This window comes from Manis javanica, chromosome 10 (genome assembly GCF_040802235.1).
Source record: "Manis javanica isolate MJ-LG chromosome 10, MJ_LKY, whole genome shotgun sequence".
NCBI lineage: Eukaryota > Metazoa > Chordata > Mammalia > Pholidota > Manidae > Manis > Manis javanica.
Genome location: NC_133165.1, coordinates 95,758,975 through 95,780,128, shown reverse-complemented (window position 1 = coordinate 95,780,128; position 21,154 = coordinate 95,758,975). Strand labels below are relative to the sequence as shown.

The window sequence follows — 21,154 nt, the reverse complement described above, 5'->3', positions numbered from 1 at the left end:
TCACTTCTGGCCTCTCCATTTTTCTCTCATTCTTTCTGTACCTGATTTTAATTAATAACAGGTATAAATGATTTTTCCTGAATGAAGGACCATGTGCAACAAAAACACTGACTTCTCAAAATAAAACTAAGTTCCTAATTCGTAATATAATCCAAGTATAAACTTCCAGCTGTTTTCCTTGCCTTAACAGTGAATTTAGAGAAGTTCCATGCAAGCGGCATCAAAATTCAGGCCTAAAGGCCCCATAAGCTTGACGGTGCTGTGGGATCAGGCAGGTGAAAATTTGCACCACCACACATTCTGCAATTACTACTCAAGTGACATAAGCGCGTGGGCGCGCACGGACACACACACCAAAGCAGGGCAAAAACCCCCTCTGTACACCGAGATGCTGAGGGAGGGACGGACAGTCAAGGTACTAAGATTTGCCCACTCCACCCCCCTCTGGACGAAAACAGTCCCAGGTGGCTCCAGCAAAGACGCGGCAGTATGGGTCAATACCAGATTTTTTAGGAGGAGGCAAAACCACGAAGATGGCAAGGCTGGGGGCTCTGTGCAAGGAAGGCTTCAAGTACGCTACACGGTCAGTGTCGGAGCTGAATCCTGGCACCAAGAGGGCTCGGGCCCAGCGAGCCCAGAAGTACCTCATCAGAAGCGGAGGCCCCCTTTCTCCCTCACCCCACCCCCACTAGCTCCCTAGACCCACACGCGAAGTAGCGCTTCCTCCCAGGACTGGGGCTGTAGCCTGGCGTTGACACACGCTTAGTACTGAGAACCAGTCCAACCCAAGGTTCCGAGCCCCTAGTCCCTGTCACCCGTGCCGAGCCCGAGCCGAACCGTACGGGCACCCCCGCAGGGGACCGGACTAGGTCAACATAAAACTCTCTTCACCTGTGGCAGCCCCTTTACTCTTCTTCTTCTTCCTTCTTTTTTTCTTGGCCGCCTCCTCGGCCGTAGAGGTAGCCCCCTCTTCCCTGTCGTCTGGATCCAGATCGCCATTCAGGTGGCTCCCGGAGGACGCTGCCTCCTCCACGCCCGCCATGTTGCCCGGGAGAGCTCGAAGGAGTGAGATAGAGCGGCAAGAGTCCCGCTCCTTCTTCACCCACCTCCACCAGGGACACCGGAAGCTGCTCTCGATGGTCGGGACGCAGGGAATGCCGGGACGGCGGAGGACTTTACTGCGAGAGCTGCGCGCCGACGGGAATGTGGATCGCCTCAGGCTGAGCGCTGCGGTGGCGGAGCCTGAGGAGAGGCCGGGGCGGGTCTGGCTGAGGTTGTCGCCGGTCTAGACACCTGGCTCGTCCGCTCCTTGGGCGTCCTCCGCGTTAGTCAGCCCGCGTAGGCGCAAATTGAATGCTTGCGCCTACCCGGGGACAGGCGCAGCCCGCAGAGGGGCGTCTCTGTAAGAACCAAAAAGTTTTATTTTCGCGGTTTTATAAATCGTACCGGAAGTGAGGAGAAGGGATAAAAAACATGTTCCCTTGTACACACTTTTTAAAATGACTCAAAAGGACTGCGTTGTTACCCACATTTACAGTTCCCGGCGAGGCTGCCCGGGCATTTGAGAGGAACCTGCGAGGGGACTGAAGAAGCAGTCGGAGAGGAAGAGACCAGGAGGCGTTTATTATTAGAGAAGCCAAGGAAAGACAGCGACTCAAGAAGGAGGGAGTGACCAACTGCTAAGGGATCAAGTAAAGAGGACTGAAGAATGTCACATGTATATATGAGAAGCCATTGGTGACCTTCGCAAGAGCTGTTTAGGTAGAGAGAGGGAAGCCAGACCAAAGAGGTGAGGAACGAGTGAGAGGTGAGGAAATAATCTGCTCATCCTTCAAGTTTCAGTTTAAACGCCACTCCTTCAGAGAAACCTTCCTCAATAATCCAAATCAGGCCCTGCTCTTACAATTTCTCATTGAATTCTCCTTTTTTTTCATGGCAATATGTAATTAATTAATTCGTGTGATTGTTTTATGTCTATCTTCCCAGCTACCTTGAGCTCCATGAAGACGGGGGCCCGCATATTTTGTACTCCATCTCCAGCACCTACCTCTAACCTAGAGCATAGTAGGAGCTCAGTAAATACTCATTGTATGAATAGCACTTAAAAAGTGTCAAGTACTTTACTTTCATTATCTCTTTTAGTCCACTTTTAGCTGAGGAAATAGTTTTGGTGATTTGCACCAGGTTATACAGCAAATAAATAGCAGAGTGAGACTCCAAACCCAGGTCATCAGGAACCGTAAATTTAATAATTCTGTATTTTGCCTTCCCAATTGAAATTTTAAATTAGTTAAATAAATATTTATTGATCGTAGACTAGAAGTAATTTTTCTTGATGGAAGATGCAGAAATGAGTAAGACACAAATCTGTACCTTAAAAAAAGTTTAGTATTCAACGAGACAGACACATAAGTAAGAATAAAATAAGTTGCTAATACTTCCTTAAGTCACTTACTAATTTTTTTCTATTCCAAGCTAGTCTATGACAAAGCTGAAGGATTTTAAAGGGGTCTAAAAAATCATCAGATTGAGGAAGGCCGTGGCTTGTCAACCTCCGGAGGAATCAAAGCTCGCCCTTATTGAGGTGCAAAGCTACTGCCTGAAGTCTTAACATCCTTAAAAGTAAGATCTGCTACATCAAAAATGCCTTCAAGGTTTTTGTAAATCTTCCCAATTCATCTTTGAAATCTGGGAACAGTTGGGTCATGGCTACTACCTCAGACCCAGTCCAGGAGACACAATATCCTGGGGGACAGAACCTGGGGGATAGGGTTGATAGATGAATTTTGACAAATGGGTGCTTGAGGTGTAAGCTGATCTACAGAATTAAAGAAGCAAGAAAAACAAAACTCTAAGGTAGAGTTAAAACCGCTACATATCTTAGCACTATGCTAATGGGTATTTTTCCTGGATACTCCAGTTTGAGGTAACTAAGTAACTGACAATAACAGCCCATCACATTACTTATTTTCACCACTTTTCTTCATTTGATTTTCTCTATATGATGAAATTGAATGGGGTAAAGAATAAGAAATGTTGGAAACCTAAGTAAAATACAGAACCTGTAATTTAAAAAAAATGTAACTCAATACCAGCACAGGCTAGAATATTTTTCTAATTACATGAAGTAATTTTATTTCACATGGTTAATTGGATGAACAGCCAAAAATGTTTTTTTCCCTTAGAGAGCTTTTTTCCTATTATAAAAGCAATGCATTGTAATAAGTCATATTTATTATTTTGTCCCAAAACTATTTTAAAATTTTTTGTGTTTTTTTAATTGAAGAATAGTTGACATACAATTTTTTATTAGTTCCAGGGGTACAGTACAGTGATTTGACACATATACATTACACTATGCTCACCACAATAAGTGTAATTACCATCTGTCACCATACAAAGTTAATTGCAGTATTACTGTAGTATGTTTTTGCTGACAAAATCTTGATTTCAAAATGGCCAACATAATTATCCCCAGCCTTATTTTCTTTTAAGTTCTTGTTAGTGGCATGGCTCTGGACAAGTCAATTTCTTTATTTGTATAAGATAACATTACTGTTGAGAACATAGCTTATTTGTAAAATGAGAATGATACACATCATAGGATACGGGAATTACATTTAAAGATGGAGAGAAAGTACTTATGATAGCACAATGCTTGATACAATGGTGATAAGTTTTACTTAACATTTTCTGTTAATAAGCCATGATCTTGAAAATTTTCCATTTGTGTGGATTATGTGGTGGCCTAGATATCCTAAGGCACACTATGTATTAAGTGACTTTATTAGAAATGGATAAATTGGGAAAGGTTGATCGCTTGACATTAAAGGAAATACTGATAATTTTATCTCATCTTTATGGTTTTAAAATGTTACATAACTACTTAAATATGTGTGTGTGTGTGTGTGTGTGTATCCAAATACAGTCACATTTCAAGTGTTAGGTCGTCAACATGTGATTTTGGGGGATAACACAATATAGACTAACACAGATTGCCAAATGTCCTTTTGGAGAAGGGGGCAGAGAATTGCTGCCAGTTGAGAACCATGGCATAAAAGCAAGAAAGAATGTGGCATGTTTAGGGGAAGTTCTTGCTGAAAAGAAAGTAAATTGGGACCATATTGTAAAGTGCCTTCTATGTTACCCTAAAAAGTGTGGCTTTAGTTAATTAATTTATTTTTATTGAAGTATCATTGATGTACAATCCTATATTGGTTTCAAGTATATAGCACAGTGGTTCAACAGTTACCCATATTATTAAATCCTCACCCCCAATAGTGCAATTACTATCTGTCAACATAGGAAAATGTTACAGAATCATTGTCTATATTCTCCATGCTGTGTTACCATCCCCATGAACAACTTATATTATGATTAGAATTTTTGTGCCCCTTTATCACCCTCACCCTGTCCACCCACCCACCCCAACCCCTCCCCCTAGTAACCACCAGTCCCTTCCCAGTGTCTGCTTTTTGTTTTGTTTTGTTTTTATATTCCACAAATAAGTAAAGTCACTTGGTATTTGTCTTTCTCCACCTGGCTTATTTCACTTAACATAATGCCCACTAGGTCTATATATGTTGTTGCAAATGGCAGAATTTCTTTCTTTTTTATAGCTGAATAATATTCCATTGTGTATATGTACCACATCTTCTGTCTCCATTATTCTACTGATGGACACTTTGCTTCCATATCTTGGCTGTTGTAAATAATGTGATAAACATAGGGGTACATACATCTTTTCAAATCATAGATTTTGTTTTCTTCAGGTAAATTCCTAGAAGTGGAATTACTGGGTCATATGGTATTTCTATTTTTAGTTTTTTGAGGAACCTCCATACTGCTTTCCACAGTGGATACACCAATTAACATTTCCACCAACATTGTAGGAGAGTTCCCTTTTCTCCACATCTTGTCAACACATCATTTCTTGTCTTTTGGATAGTGGCGTTTCTGACTGCTGTGAGGTGATATCTCACTGTGGTTTTGATATGTGTTTTCCTGATGATTAGCAGTGTGGAGCATCTTTTCATGTGCCTGTTGGCCATCTATATTTCTTCTTTGGAAAAATGTTTATTTAGGTCCTTTGCCCATTTTTATTTATTTATTAATATTTTTATTTTGTTATCATTAATGTACAATTACTTGAACAACATTATGGTTAGTAGACTCCCAGTATTATCAAGTCCCCCCACATACCCCATTACAGTCACTGTCCATCAGTGTAGTAAGATGCTATAGAATCATTACTTGTCTTCTCTATATGTACTGCCTTTCCCATGTCCCCACCCCACTACTTATGTGTACTAATCCTAATGCCCCGTTTTCCCCCTTATCCTTCCCTTCCCACCCATCCTCCCCAGTCCCTTTCCCTTTGGTAACTGTTAGTCCATTCTTGGGTTCTGTGAATCTGCTGCTGTTTTGTTCCTTCAGTTTTTTCTTTGTCCTTACACTCCACAGATGAGTGAAATCATTTGATACTTGTCTTTCTCTGCCTGGTTTATTTCACTGAACATAATACCCTCTAGCTCCATCCATGTTGTTGCAAATGGTAGGATTTGTTTTCTTCTTATGGCTGAATAATATTCCATTGTGTATATGTACCACATCTTCTTTATCCATTCATCTACTGATGGACACTTAGGTTGCTTCCATTTCTTGGCTATTGTAAATAGTGCTGCAATAAACATAGGAGTGCATATGTCCTTTTCAAACTGGGCTGCTGCATTCTTAGGGTAAATTCCTAAGAGTGGAATTCCTGGGTCAAATGGTATTTCTATTTTGAGTTTTTTGAGGAACCTCCATACTGCTTTCCACAATTGTTGAACTAGCTCTGCCCATTTTTTAATCAAGTTACTTGTTTTTTTGGTGTTGAGGTATATTAATTCTTTATATATTTTGGATGGTAAGCTCTTATCGGATAAATCATTTGCCAATATATTTTCCCATACTGTAGGTTTTTGTTCTGCTGATGTCCTTTGCTGTACAGAAGCTTTTTAGTTTGATGTAGTCCCATATGTTCATTTTTTATTTTGTTTCCCTTGCCCAAGGAGATTCGTCCAGGAAGAAATTTTTCATGGTTATGTTCAAGAGATTTTTGCCTATGTTTTCTTCTAAGAGTTTTGTGGTTTTTTATCTTACATTTAGGTCTTTCATCCATTTTAAGTTTACTTTTATATGTGGAGTTAGACAGTAATCCAATTTCATTCTCTTGCATGTAGCTGTCTAGTTTTCTCAACACGAATTGTTCAAGAGGCTTTCTTTTCCTCATTGTATATCCATGGCTCCTTTATTATATATTAATTGACTGTAAATATGTGGGTTTATATCTAAGCAATCTTTTCTGTTCCATTGATCAATGGTTCTGTTCTTGTGCTGGTACCATACTGTTTGATCACTGCAGTTTGGTAGTATAGCTTGTAGTCAGGAAGTGTAATACCCCTAGCTTTGTTCTTCTTTTTCAGAATTGCTTTGGCTATTTGGGTTATTTTGTGGTTCCATTTATGAACTGTAGGATTATTTGCTCTAGTTCATTGAAAAATGCTGTGATATTTTGATAGGGATTTCACTGAATCTAAATTGCTTTAGGCAGGATGGTCATTTTGACAATATTAATACTTCCTATCCATGAGCACAGGATAGATTTCCATGTATTTGTGTCTAATTTCTCTCATATTTTTCTATCTGGGCAATCTGTCTATTGATGTAAGTGATGATGTGTTAAAGTCTCCTAATGAATGATTTTCAGTTTATTTCCCCTTTTAAATCTTTTAATATTTGTTTTACATATCAGGTGCTCCAAAGTTGAGTGCCTAGATATTTGGAATGGTTATATCCTTTTGTTGGACTGACCCCTTTATCATTATGCAGTTAACTTCATTGTCTCTTGTTACTTTCTTTGTTTTAAAATCTATTTTGTCTGATACTCCTGCTTTTTTTCCTCCCTATTATTTGCATGAAATATCTTTTTCCATCCCTTCACTTTCAGTCTATGTATGTCTTTGGATCTGAAGTGAGTCTCATGTAGGCAGCATATGGATGGTTTTGTTTTTTTTATCCATTCTAGCACCCTATGTCTTTTGAGTAGTGCATTCAGTCCATTTACACTTAAGATGATGATTGTTAGGGATGTACTTATTGCCATTTTGTTATATTCTTGTTGGTTTTATAGTTCTCTGTGCCTTTCTTCTGCTCTTATACTCTTGTTATTTGATGATTTTCTTTAGTGTTGTGATTGGATTTCTCTTTTTTTATTTTTTGTGTATCTATTATAGGCTTTAGGTTTGTGGTTACCATAAGATTCAATAATAGCTTTCTGACTATATAACAGTCTATATTAAGTTGATGATCACTCTATTTCAAACACAATCTAAAAGTACTTCTTTTTTTATTATTCTTCCTCCTCCATTCTTTTAGTTATTAGATGTTATAATCTGTATTTTTGTGTATTCCTTGACTGATTTTGTATATAGTTGGTTTTATTACTTTTGTTTTGTTCTGATTTTGTACTTGATTGATAAGTAATGGGTGTATTACATTTACTGTGGGTTTTTTTCCACTGGTGAAAGCTACTTAGCTTTAGGGATATTTACATTTACAGAAGTCCCTTTAACGTATCCTGTAATGCTGGTTTAGTGGTTATAAATTCCTTCAGCCTTTATTTATCTGGGAAATGTTTAATCTCTCCTTCCAATTTGAATGATAATCTTGCTGGGTAAAGGATTCTTGGTTGAAGGTCCTTCTGTTTCAATACATTAAATATTTCATGCCACTCTCTTCTGGCTTGTAAAGCTTCTGCTGATAGATTGATGGGGTTTCCCTTATAAGTAATCTTTTCTCCCTCTCTGGCTGCTTTCAATACCCTCTTCCTTATCCTTAATCTTTGTGATTTTAATTATTATATGTCTTGGTGGTGTCTTCCTGGGGTTCTTTTTGATAGGGGCTCTCTGTGCTTCAATGACCTGAGTGTCTTTTTCCTCCCCCATATTGGGGAGGTTTTCAGCAATTATTTTCTCAGATACTTTCTATCCCTTTGTCTCTCTCTTCCCCTTCTGGTACCCCTATTATGCAAATATTGTTTTGTTTGTTGCCACACAGCTGTCTCTGCAGTCTCTTGTTTCTAGAGATTCTGTTTTCTCTCTCTTCCTCAGCTTCATTGTTTTCCTGTTTTCTAATTTCCATCTCATTGATTGTCTCCTCTACTTTCAGTAATCTATTACTCATTCCCTCCATTGTATTATTTCATTTCAGTTACTGTGTGCACCTCTGAGTGGCTCTTTTTTGAGCTTCTCCCTGAGATCTTCAATACTTTTCTGCATTTCAGTGAGCATATTTATGACTGTTACTTTAAGATCATTATCAAGAAAATTTGTGATCTCTCTTTCATTTAGCCTTCCTTCTGGTGTCTTATCAGGTAATTTTATTTGGAACATATTCCTCTGTCACCTCATTTTGTAAGGATTTCTGTGTTTCTTCCTTTGTAATAGAAAGATCTGCTATGCTTCCTGGTCTAGAACAATGGCTTTATGAAGAAGGCATCCCGTGGTGCCCAGAAGCTCAGGACTCTTTATTGTTTAGTGCCTGCTTCTCCTTTGTGGTGGAGTCTCAGTGTACTGGTGGGGCAATGGGTGGGCTGCCATTCTGTCTCTCTGCTGGCAGTGGTGTATCTCAGTCCACTGCAAATGGCAGATGGCAGTTCTCCTCAGCCCACCCTTTGTGAGTCAAGCAGTAGTGTTGCTCTTGGGATTATTGTGGTCAGGGCCATCCTTCGCCTGCCCTGAAGTGATGGTGGTGCTGCTGGGTTAATGGTGGGCAGGGAGGTCATGTGACCTTAGGGCAGGGCACATGGTGGCAGGGCACACAGCAAGGAGAAAGGAGTGCTTGAGGCTGCCTCCCTGGAGCACTTCCCCAGTTAGGCTGAGGTAGAGACAAGAAAGCTGGAAAAGCCTCCCTCAGCTTACCATGCAGCAAAGTCTCCCTCTGTCTGATGGGCAGCAAAGTCTGACACTGATGGACTGATTGGGCAGGGCACAGAGGTGTGCAGAGAATCCCCTCAGGGCTGAGCACAGTGAGGGGTTTGGAGCATCTGGGGCTCCCATGAGTACCTTACTTTTTGGGCTGAGGCAAGGCTGAGAAACTGTTGTTGACCTGACATTTCTCCTCAGGAGAGAGGTCCGTCCAGCCCTCAGCCCTCTGGCATCCTTCCCACTGCTGGTAAATATTTCAAATTGCTGCCTCTGTTTTGGGTTACAGCGGACAAGTGGAGCATGCCTGCCCTCCACAGGTGGCAGGAATCTCATCCTCACAGAGTGCTCCGACTCTCCCTGGTGTCCAACCCCGCTAATCACCAGAGCCCAGTGCAATGTGCACTCATGTTCCCATAGCAAGTTTCTAGGGCCAGGTGTGCAGAGTTCATGAGTGCTTGTCTCCTGCCTGCTTTCTTCCTCTTCCTCCCACTTGTGGGCTGGGGGTGGGGAAGGGCTGGGGTCCCAATTAATTGTAGCTCTGCCACTTTACCCTTCTCTGTGTTGTCATCTCTTCTTCATCAGATGTAGGTGGTCTGTTCTGCAGTCTTCAAGTTGTTTTCAGCCTTAGTTATATTTGCTATAGTTGCTTCCTTGGTGTGTGTGGGGGAGGAGGTTTCTGCTTTGCCCTCCTACTCTGCCAATTTTTCCCCCCATGAGAAGGGCTTTTATGTAAGGCCTTGAGGTGGTTTGCGACATGGGATGTTTAAAGTTAAATATTTTTAAAAATGACTAAAATAGAAGACCACAACAGACATGTCAATAGCATGTCAGCACAATGAATACTATATAACCATTAAAAATGAGTAAAATGATATGCATGTAGATTACATGGATAAATTTAAGTGTTTATATAATACACACAGAGTTTTTCAAGCTAGGGAAACATGGTCATTTTTGTTTTGTGCATGATAACTCTGGTGGCAGTCTAGATTCTAGAGCAATGACTCCCATCCAGTAAACTGTTTCATTTAAGAAGCTAAATATATTTAAAGAACTATTCTCTATTTAAGCTGGTACTTTCTATTTCTTGAAGGTGAACAGTCTTTTAAAAAACTATTATGGAATAACAGAGTAGGTGATGTTGGCTTTTTGTGCACTGACAAAATTTTTTTTTCAAGTCTACTTTTTTGTTACTGTTTACAATACTGTTTTTTAAACTTTTCTGAACATTTAAGTCCCTACATCTGATGATCTCTATTCTAAAGAAAGAATTGGAAATGCAGAACCTAGTGGTAGGATAGACTTGCTAAGACATTGTTGATAACAGTATTGATAAAAATTTATGCAAAGGCTGTTGGGGGATATAGGAGAGAAATTGGATTGCAGAAACATTTGTAAGGGAGAATTTAGGGGACACTGTGGTCAATTAAATGTGGAGAAGTAGGAGTGGAGGATGACATCTAAGCTTCTAGCCTGGACTCCTGGGTGGATAGTGGTACCACTCCCTGATATGGGGAATAAAGGAGGAGGGGAAGGTTTTGGAAAAGGTGGGGGGAAGATAAGTTTTGTGCGTTTTAAGTTTGCAATGCCTGTGTGGCATCCAGGCAAAGATATCTAATAGTCAGTTAGAAATATGGATCCAGAGATATCGATATGAGAGTTATTAGGGCTTGAGTGTGGCAGAAGGTTGTGAATGAAGTATTTCAGGGAGAAGAGAAAAAAAAAAGACGAAAAACAGAACATAACCCAGAAGGACACTAATGTTTTTGGGTTTTGTTTATTTATAACATACATTGGTAAGAAATTATGTAAGAAAGCTACAAGGAGGACAAGAAGGAGAAAATGCCTCATGGAATAATCACATGGAAATGAGAAGAGAAAAGTTTTATAGAACAAAAGTTTGGTCAGCTGTATCAGCTGCTGAAGAAAGATTAAGTAGTATGAAGTTTCAAACTAGACCATTGAATTTAGCCACTAGGAGGCTGTGGGTAACCTTAGGGAGAGCAGTTTTGTTAAGAGGACACTGAAAATGAGCATTGTCAGAGATTGGGGCACACTCTCCTGCGCACCAGCTCAAGGAGGAAAGGCTCTTTTACCTCAAACCCACTTCGTCTGTGACTCTTCTAACACTCTTCTCTTTTATTCTCCTGGAGAATGCCTTTCTTGAAATGAAATGTGGCTCTCTTGCCACATTCTCTCCTATACTTTTTTTTGCCATCTTAGTTCTGTTCAACAGTAATCTAAGTTACCTTCTGTCTTAGAATATTTTATTATCTCCTTTTGCAACTGGAGAATAGATACTTAATAATATTACTTTCCTTTCCCATAATCCCTATGTAGCAACCATGTATCTAGGCTGGACTTTGGGGAAGATGTATATGGCTGCAAGCAATATTCCCATGGTCAGGGTGTCAGGAGTATCATTACCCAGATGGAAGTTTGAAGTGTTTATTGGCCAGCACTGCCGAGGAATCAGTATCAAAGGTTCACAAAAGAAAGATAAGCACTATATTAAATACTAGAAGACAAATTACAGTACCATTCATAGGCTCTGTCTTCCCATCTCTCCTGATAATGGTTTCCACTACTTATTAAAGAATGAGGTTATTTTGGTGTTGAAGGCAGAAGTGGATTGAACAAGGAATATATTGTCAGTGATAGAATGTGGCAAAGGGTTAGAGTTTCTCAAACTTTTGGTCTCCTTAGGACCTTTTTACACTTGAAAAATTACAGAGGACCCCACAGATATTTTTTGTTTATATGGTGCCAAATGTTTGTGTGTTCCCAAAATTCGTATGTTAAAACCTAATTCACAAAGTGATGGTATTTGGAAGGGGGGCTTTTGGGACGTGATTAGGTCATGAGGGCTGAACCCTAATGAATTGGATTAGTATTCTTATAAAAGAGTCTCCAAAGAGATTCCATGCCCCTTCCACCATGAGAGGATGCAGTGAGAAGGCAGCTGTCCATGAACCAGGAAGCTGCATCTCAGCAGAGCCTGAAGCAGACAGCTTGATATTGTCTTCAAGTCATTGAGGCTTGTGATCTTGTTTTTTTTTTTTTTATCATTCTTGCTTCATTTTGGATGGTTTCCATTGCTTTGTTTCAAGTTCACTCTTTTATTCTGTAATGTCTATTCTTGTCAAGAACATCCAGTTAATTTTTCATTTTCAGATTCTATGCTTTCAGTTCTAGAATTTCCAATTAGGTCTTTTTTTGTAGTTTCTATTTCTCTGTTAAGATTTTCTGTTTATTCCCTTGTGTTTTCCTTTAGGTATTTAAACATATTTATAATAAGTGACTTAAAGTTCTTATCCCCTATTTTCACCATCTCTCTCATTTCTGAGTTCACAATTTTTTCCCCTGGTTAAAAATCACATTGTCCAATTCCTTCTTACATCTAGTAATTTTTTATCTTATGCTGAACACCCCAGACACCACTTTGCCTTTTATTCTCTTTCTTAATAGAGTATTGAATATTGGTAAAATAGTAAATTTATTTGCATCTCAGTATGATACTTTCAAGGTTTGTTCTTAAGCTTCTTTTAAGACAGAGCTACAGTAGTTGTTAAATAAAGCACCACTATCCAGTGTGGAATCTGCAAGCCACATATAGTTGCTAAGCATGCGACTAGTCCAAATTGAAATATGCCATAAGTGTGCCATAAAATAATTACTGAATTTCAATGATTTAACATGAAAAAGATTATAAAAATCTCAGTAATAATCTTCTATGTTGGTTATATGTTGAAATGATAATATTTTGGATATATTGGGCTAAAGAGAATATTGACATTATCTGTTCATGTCTACTTTTTTTCCAAGAGGTTACTAGAACATTTTAAATTACATTTGTAACATATTGTGTTTCTCTTGAACAGTGCTGCTGTAGTGCTAGATTAACCTTCCTAAAACTCTGCCTTTCTCAGGTGTCTGCTAAACTCCTCCAGTAGTTAGTGAGAGTTCTCCACTGTGGCTAATTGGAACATCCACATCTCCCATCCCAGGGCAATCTTTGATCAGCACATAGCTCCCCAGTAGTTGTTCTCCCTCCCTAATTGTTGTTATTTGCCTAGTCTCATGGACTCTTTCACTTTGCAGTTCCTTCTCCGTGATATCTGATCTGATCTCCTCAGCTCAGTGACATCACCATTCTCGGCTTAGCCTTTCTCCATGCTGTCTGAAAAGTGCCTCCAGGCAAAAAGCTGTGGTGATCATGAAGCTTGTTCATTTGTTTCCCTTCTATTAGGGATCACAGTTCTATGTTTCCTACCGACCAATGTCTAAAAACAGTTACTTTATTTATTTTGCCCAGTTTGATAGTTGTGTATAGTGGAAGGTCTTGGGTCTAAGTATCATGACTGAAATTGAAGTCCTTATCACAATCATTCACTTCCATATTGCAGGTTTTCCTTAAATGTTTGATGGGCATTGCTTGCTGTTAATATTTTGAAATGATGCAGTGGGAAAGCTGTGACCTCTCTGTTTGTGGGCAGAGCTGTGTCAACTGGGAAGTTTTGCTTTTAATGTGAATGGATGAAAAACCAACAATAGACTTTGGATGCCTGTTAATTGACACTTTGGGAAGCCTACCCAGAATTAATTTTAGTTTTTCCCTTGTTAACATAACCTTGGTTCAGGTGTCTACGCTTCTCTGCCTAACCATGTGCCTAACTGGGTGAACCTATCCTTAATTCAGGGGTACATCCTGATCGGGCTAGGCTAGTACAAAATTCCAGTCCTTCTTCCCAGTGATTTGTTTAGGCATAGACCTGTGTTGCAATTTTGGTCAATGAGACATGAGGAAAAACCACTGAACTTTTGAAAAATGTTTCCTAAATCTAAAAAAATAAAATATAGTCCCTTTTCTTCCTTTAGGTGTTTTTAAGTCTGAGGGTGATGATCCCTGGAGATGAATCTGAAGAATACAGAACAGAAACATGGAATGATGCTGGGCCTTTAATGATGTTATTCAGCCACTGAATTGGAAAACCCTAGACTAGTCACTCTACCTCTAAATATGTAAGATATCACATCTCTATGTTGTTAAAACAGAGATTTCAGTTACTTATAAAGTCATTCTAACTCATATAAATTCCAGAATGTGGAGGACTTGTTGTTCAGTTGACTCTCTTGATAAAGGAATTCAAAGCTTACATTTCCAGTGACTGAGGATGACTGAGATAAGACATGAATGGAATCAACTGGTCTTAAAGTTCAGAATGGAACTCTGGTATAAAGTCATTTTGGGGTTGGAACCAATAGGTCTTTAATATTCCTTGGGTCTGAAAACTGGCAGCAGATGGTAGGACAGAGGTAGGTACTTTTTTTTTTTATAAGGTAGGTACTTTTTTTTTGTATCATTAATCTACAATTACATGAAGAACGTTATGTTTACTAGACTCCCTCCAATACCAAGTCCCCCTGCCCAACATACCCCTTTACAGTCACTGTCCATCAACATAGTAAGATGCTATAGAATCACTACTTGTTGAAGGTAGGTACGTTTTAAGGCATTCAAAGGACTTCATCTGTGGAAGCTGACATCTCTGAATTGGTATGGGTGGAAGCTGGCAATGGCTGAAGCTCTTGTGTACTCCTTTAAAAAAATATGAAAATTCACATGTCATAAAATTCACCATTTTCAGAGTACAGATCTCTGGTTTTTAGTATTTCCAAGTGTACAATCACCACCATTATAATTAAAGAACTTTTTCACTCATCAATTGATAGACATTTGTGTTGTTTCTACTTTTGGGGTATTATGAATAATGCTCCTATAAACACTCCTATACAAGTATTGGTATGAATATATATTTTTTCATTTCTCTTGAGTATATATCTTGGAATGCAATTGCTGAGTCATATGTTAATTCTAGGTTTAATTTTCTGATGAACTACCAAACTGTTTTCAAAAGCAACTGCACTGTTCTACATTCCTACCAGCAGTGTATGAAGTTTCTGATTCCTCCATATTGTTGCCAACATTTATCATTTCTGTTTTATTCTTTTTTATTTTTTATTTTGGTATCATTAATCTACAATAACATGAAGAACATTGTGTTTACTAGGCTCCCCCCTTCACCAAGTCCCCCCCACATACCCCTTCACAGTCACTGTCCATCTGCGTAGTAAGATGCTGTAAAATCACTACTTGTCTTCTCTGTGTTGCACAGCCCTCCCTGTGCCCCCCACGCACTATACATACTAATCATAATGCCCTCTTTCTTTTTCCCCGCTCTTATCTCTCCCTTCCCTCACATACTCCCCAGTCCCTTTCCCTTTGGTAACTATTATTGGGTTCTGTCATTCTGCTGCTATTTTGTTCCTTCAGTTTTCCTTTATTCTTATACTCCACATATGAGTGAAATCATTTGGTACTTGTCTTTCTCCACCTGGCTTATTTCACTGAGCATAATACCCTCTAGCTCCATCCATGTTGTTGCAAATGGTAGGATCTGTTTTTTTCTTATGGCTTAGTAATATTCCATTGTGTATATGTACAACATCTTCTTTATCCATTCATCTACTGATGGACATTTAGGTTGCTTCCAATTCTTGGCTATTGTAAATAGTACAGCAATAAACATAGGGATGCATCTGTCTTTTTCAAACTGGAGTGCTGCATTCTTACGGTCCCTAGAAGTGGAATTCCTGAGTCAAATGGTATTTCTATTTTGAGCATTCTGAGATACCTCCATACTGCTTTCCACAATTGTTGAACTAATTTACATTCCTACCAGCAGTGTAGAAGGGTTCCTCTTTCTTCACAACCTCGCCAACATTTGTTCTTGTTTGTCTTTTCTATGATGGTGATCCTTACTGGTGTGAGGTGATATCTCATTGTGGTTTTAATTCGCATTTCTCTGATGATTAGCGATGTGGAGCATCTTTTCATGTGCCTGTTGGCCATCTGGATTTCTTCTTTAGAGAACTGTCTGTTCAGCTCCTCTGCCCATTTTTAAATTGGATTATTTGCTTTTTGTTTGTTGAGGCATGTGAGCTCTTTATATATTTTGCATGTCAATCCTTTATCAGATCTGTCATTTATGAATATGTTCTCCCATACTGTAGGATACCTTTTTGTTTTGTTGATGGTATCCTTTGCTGAACAGAAGCTTTTTAGCTTGATATAGTCCCACTTGTTCATTTTTGCCTTTGTTTCCCTTGCCCAAGGAGATACGTTCATGAAAAAGTCACTCATGTTTATGTCTAAGAGATTTTTGCCTATGTTTTTTTCTAAAAGTTTTGTGGTTTCATGACTTACATTCAGGTCTTTGATCCATTTGGAGTTTACTTTTGTGTATGGGGTTAGACAGTGATCCAGTTTCATTCTCTTACATGTAGCTGTCCAGTTTTGCCAGCCAGCACCATCTGTTGAAGAGACTGTCATTTCCCCATTGTATGTTCATAGCTCCTTTATCGTACATTAATTGGCCATATATGTTTGGGTTAATGTCTGGAGTCTCTAATCTGTTCCACTGGTCTGTGGCTCTGTTCTTGTGCCAGTACCAAATTGTCTTGATTACTGTGGCTTTGTAGTAGAGCTTGAAGTTGGGGAGCGAGATCTCCCCACTTTATTTCTTCCTTCTCAGGATTGCTTTAGCTATTCGGGATCTTTGGTGTTTCCATATGAATTTTTTAACTATTTGTTCCAGTTCATTGAAGAATGCTGTTGGTAATTTGATAGGGATTGCATTGAATCTGTATATGGCTTTGGGCAGGATGGCCATTTTGATGATATTAATTCTTCCTAGCCAGGAGCATGGGATGAGTTTCCATTTGTTAGTGACCTCTTTAATTTCTCTTAAGAGTGTCTTGTAGTTTTCAGGGTATAGGTCTTTCACTTCCTTGGTTAGGTTTATTCCTAGGGATTTTATTCTTTTTGATGCAATTGTGAATGAAATTGTTTTCCTGATTTCTCTTTTTATTAGTTCATTGTTTGTGTATAGGAAAGATACAGATTTCTGTATGTTAATTTTGTATCCTGCAACTTTGCTGAATTCCGATATTCTAGTAGTTTTGCAGTGGAGTGTTTAGGGTTTTTTATGTACAATATCATGTCATCTGCAAATAGTGACAGTTTGACTTCTTCTTTACCAATCTGGATTCCTTGTATTTCTTTGTTTTGTCTAATTGCGGTGGCTAGGACCTCCAGTTTTATGTTGAACAACAGTGGGGAGAGTGAGCATCCCTGTCTTGTTCCTGATCTCAGAGGAAAAGGTTTCAGCCTCTCACTGTTCAGTATGATGTTAGCTGTGGGTTTATCATATATGGCCTTTATTATGTTGAGGTACTTGCCCGCTGTGCCCATTTTGTTGAGAGTTTTTATCATGAATGGATGCTGAATTTTGTCAAATGCTTTTTCAGCATCTATGGAGATGATCATGTGGTTTTTGTCCTTCTTTTTGTTGATGTGGTGGATGATGTTGATGGATTTTCGAATGTTGTACCATCCTTGCATCCCTGAGATGAATCCCACTTGGTCACGGTGTATGATCCTCTTGATGTATTTTTGAATTCCGTTTGCTAATATTTTATTGAGTATTTTTGCATCTACATTCATCAGGGATATTGGTCTGTAGTTTTCTTTTTTGGTGGGGTCTTTGCCTGGTGTTGGCTTCATAGAATGAGTTTGGGAGTATTCCCTCCTCTTCTATTTTTTGGAAAACTTTAAGGAGAATGGGTAGTATGTCTTCTCTGTATGTCTGATAAAATTCCAAGGTAAATCCGTCTGGCCCGGGGATTTTGTTCTTGGGTAGTTTTTTGATTACCGATTCAATTTCATTGCTGGTAATTGGTCTGTTTAGATTTTCTGTTTCTTTCTGAGTCAGTCTTGGAAGGTTGTATTTTTCTAGGAAGTTGTCCATTTCTCCTAGGTTTTCCAGCTTGTTGGCATATAGGTTATCATAGTATACTCTAATAATTCTTTGTGTTTCTGTGGGGTCCGTCGTGATTTTTCCTTTCTCGTTTCTGATTCTGTTAATGTGTGTTGACTCTTTTTCTCTTAATAAGTCTGGCTATAGGCTTATCTATTTTGTTTATTTTCTTGAAGAACCAGCTCTTGATTTCATTGATTTTTTTAATTGTTTTATTCTTCTCAATTTTATTTATTTCTTCTCTGATCTTTATTATGTCCCTCTGTCTGCTGACCTTAGGCCTCATTTGTTCTTTTTCCAATTTCGATAATTGTGACATTAGACTATTCATTTGGGATTGTTCTTCCTTCTTTAAATATGCCTGGATTGCTATATACTTTCCTCTTAAGACTGCTTTTGCTGTATCCCACAGTAGTTGGGGCTTTGTGTTGTTGTTCTCGTTTGTTTCCATATATTGCTGGATCTCCATTTTGATTTGGTCATTGATCCATTGATTATTTAGGAGTGTGTTGTTAAGCCTTCATGTGTTTGTGAGCCTTTTTGCTTTCTTTGTACAGTTTATTTCTAGTTTTATGCCTTTGTGGTCTGAAAAGTTGGTTGGTAGGATTTCAATCTTTTGGAATTCACTGAGGCTCTTTTTGTGGCCTAGTATGTGGTCTATTCTGGAGAATGTTCCATGTGCACTTGAGAAGAATGTGTATCCTGTTGCTTTTGGATGTAGAGTTCTGTAGATGTCTATAAGGTCCATCTGTTCTAGTGTGTTGTTCAGTGCCTCTGTGTCCTTACTTATTTTCTGTCTGGTGGATCTGTCCTTGGAGTGAGTGGTGTGTTGAAGTCTCCCAGAATGAATGCATTGCATTCTATTTCCTCCTTTAATTCTGTTAGTATTTGTTTCACATATGCTGGTGCTCCTGTATTGGGTGCATATATGTTTATAATGGTCATATCCTCTTGTTGGACTGAGCCCTTTATCATTATGTAATATCCTTCTTTATCTCTTGTTACTTTCTTTATTTTGAAGTCTATTTTGTCTGATACTAGTATTGCAACACCTGCTTTTTTCTCTCTGTTGTTTCCATGAAATATCTTTCTCCATCCCTTGACTTTTAATCTGTGTATGTCTTTGGGTTTGAGGTGCGTCTCTTGTAAGTAGCATATAGATGGGTCTTGCTTTTTTATCCATTCTATTACTCTGTGTCTTTTGATTGGCGCATTCAGTCCATTTACATTTAGGGTAATTATTGAAATATATGTACTTATTGCCATTGCAGGCTTTAGATTTGTGGTTACCAAAGGTTCAAGGTTAGCTTGTTTACTTCCTTACTGTCTGACCTCACTCGCTTATTGAGTTGTTATAAACACAGTCTGATGATAATTTCTTTCCCTTCTTTTTCCTCCTCCTCCATTCTTCATATGTTGGGTGTTTTGTTCTGTGCTCTTTTTAGAGGTGCTCCCATCTAGAGCAGTCCCTGTAAGATGCCCTGTAGAGGTGGTTTGTGGGAGGCAAATTCCCTCAACTTTTGCTTGTCTGGGATTGTTTAATCCCTTCTTCATATTTAAATGATAATCATGCTGGATACAGTATCCTTGGTTCACATCCCTTCTGTTTCATTGCATTAAATATATCATGCCATTCTCTTCTGGCCTGTAAGGTTTCTGTTGAGAAGTCTGATGATAGCCTGATGGGTTTTCCTTTGTAGGTGACCTGTTTTCTCTCTCTGGCTGCCTTTAATACTCTGTCATTGTCCTTGATCTTAGCCATTTTAGTTAGTATGTGTCTTGGTGTTGTCCTCTTTGGGTCCCGTCTCTTGGGAGTTCTGTGTGCCTCTGTAGCCTGAGCAACTATTTCCTCTCCCAGTTTGGGGAAGTTCTCAGCAATTATTTCTTCAAAGATGCTTTCTATCCCTTTTTCTCTCTGTTCTTCCTCTGGTACCCCTATAATGCAGATATTGTTCCTTTTGGATTGGTCACACAGTTCTCTTAAAATTCTTTCATTCCTGGAGATCCTTTTATCTCTTTCTGCATCAGCTTCTATGCGTTTCTGTTCTCTGGTTTCTATTCCATCAATGGCCTCTTGTATCTTATCCATTCTGTTTATAAATCCTTCCAGAGTTTGTTTCACTTCTGTAATCTCCCTCTGGACATCTGTAATCTCCCTCTGGACATCTGTAATCTCCCTCTGGACTTCATCCCTTAGCTCTTGCATAATTCTCTGCAGCTCTGTCAACATGTTCATGATTTTTATTTTGAATTGTTTTTCAGGGAGACTGCTTAGGTTTGCCTCTGCAGATCCTTTCTCAGGTGTTGTTTGAACTATTTTGGACTGAACCAAATTTTTTTGCCTTTTCATGGTGATAGCAGTGGCTGTAGGCAGGTTGCGGGTGTGTCAGCTGGGAGAAGAAAGTCCTTTCCTGCTTACTGGATGCCTTGCCCTTCTCCGCTGCCTGTGACAGTTACCCGCACTCCTGGAGCAGCCACTGAGTTAGTCCCCTAAGCTGCTGTGGGCAGGGTGTCCGTCAGAGCAGTGTGGAACACTGTGGGGAGTGGCAAGCATGCCAGGTGCTCTCCTCCATGTTAGCAGCAACCCTGCTGGGCAGCTCTGTGCCAGCAGCAGCCTGGGGTCTGGCCCAGGCGGCTGTGCCTTGTGCTGGTGTTCCGGTAGGCTGCTGGGAGCACGCCTGCTCCCTCTGGCTCCACTGCAGGTGTGCGCGGGCCTCTACCTGGCTCCTCTGGTTCCCCTGCTGCCGATACGCGCAAGCTGCACCCGGGTTGTTTGGTTGCGCTGCTGTGGGCTCGCACAAGCCTCTCCTAGTCTCCTCTGGTGCCGTTAGCACACAGATCTGCTCTCGGTCCCTTCCAGCGCCACCGTCCCCGGCACACGCTGCCACTCTCCCGCTACTGGGCCGGTGTGTCGGGGTCCGTGCCAGTTTCAGGAACGACTGGCAGACTGCTTAGTGCCGTGAGGGGCTTCAGAGCTGCACTGTCTCCCTGGGGTTTAGGGTGCCTAAGTTTCCCCAGGATTCCCAGCTGCTGGCTAATTTTGCCAGGACAACTTCGTCCAGCTATGGGGTCCCTATCTCTGTAAGACTTGCAGAAAGCATTCGGTTTTCTTTTGTCTCAGGGGTGCCAGTTGCAGGGAACTGCCTACAGGTTTTGCTTTTCCATTTCTCTAATATCCAGCACCCCGTGCACCTTGTGTCTGCGTTCCGGGTGCAGATTTCTAGAGCTGGTTGTTTAACATTCCTGGGCTTTTACTCCCTCCCCGTTCTGACTCCATTCTTCCCGCTGGGTTTTAGGGTGGGGGAG

General features: G+C 39.9%; 1 protein-coding gene across 2 annotated transcripts in view; it reads right to left on the bottom strand.

Moving 5' to 3' along the window:
* Nucleotides 1–1,136, bottom strand: part of METAP2 (methionyl aminopeptidase 2) — a 33,343-nt gene extending 32,207 nt beyond the window's left edge. The window contains exon 1 of one of the 2 annotated variants that reach the window (XM_017671079.3): nt 892–1,136. In XM_017671079.3, the coding sequence (XP_017526568.1) occupies nt 892–1,042 (151 nt within the window). In that variant the 5' untranslated portion in view covers nt 1,043–1,136. The remainder of the gene's footprint in view (nt 1–891) is intronic. The other variant, XM_017671073.3, reaches the window with a different exon arrangement.
* Between the last annotated feature and the right edge of the window lie 20,018 nt (nt 1,137–21,154).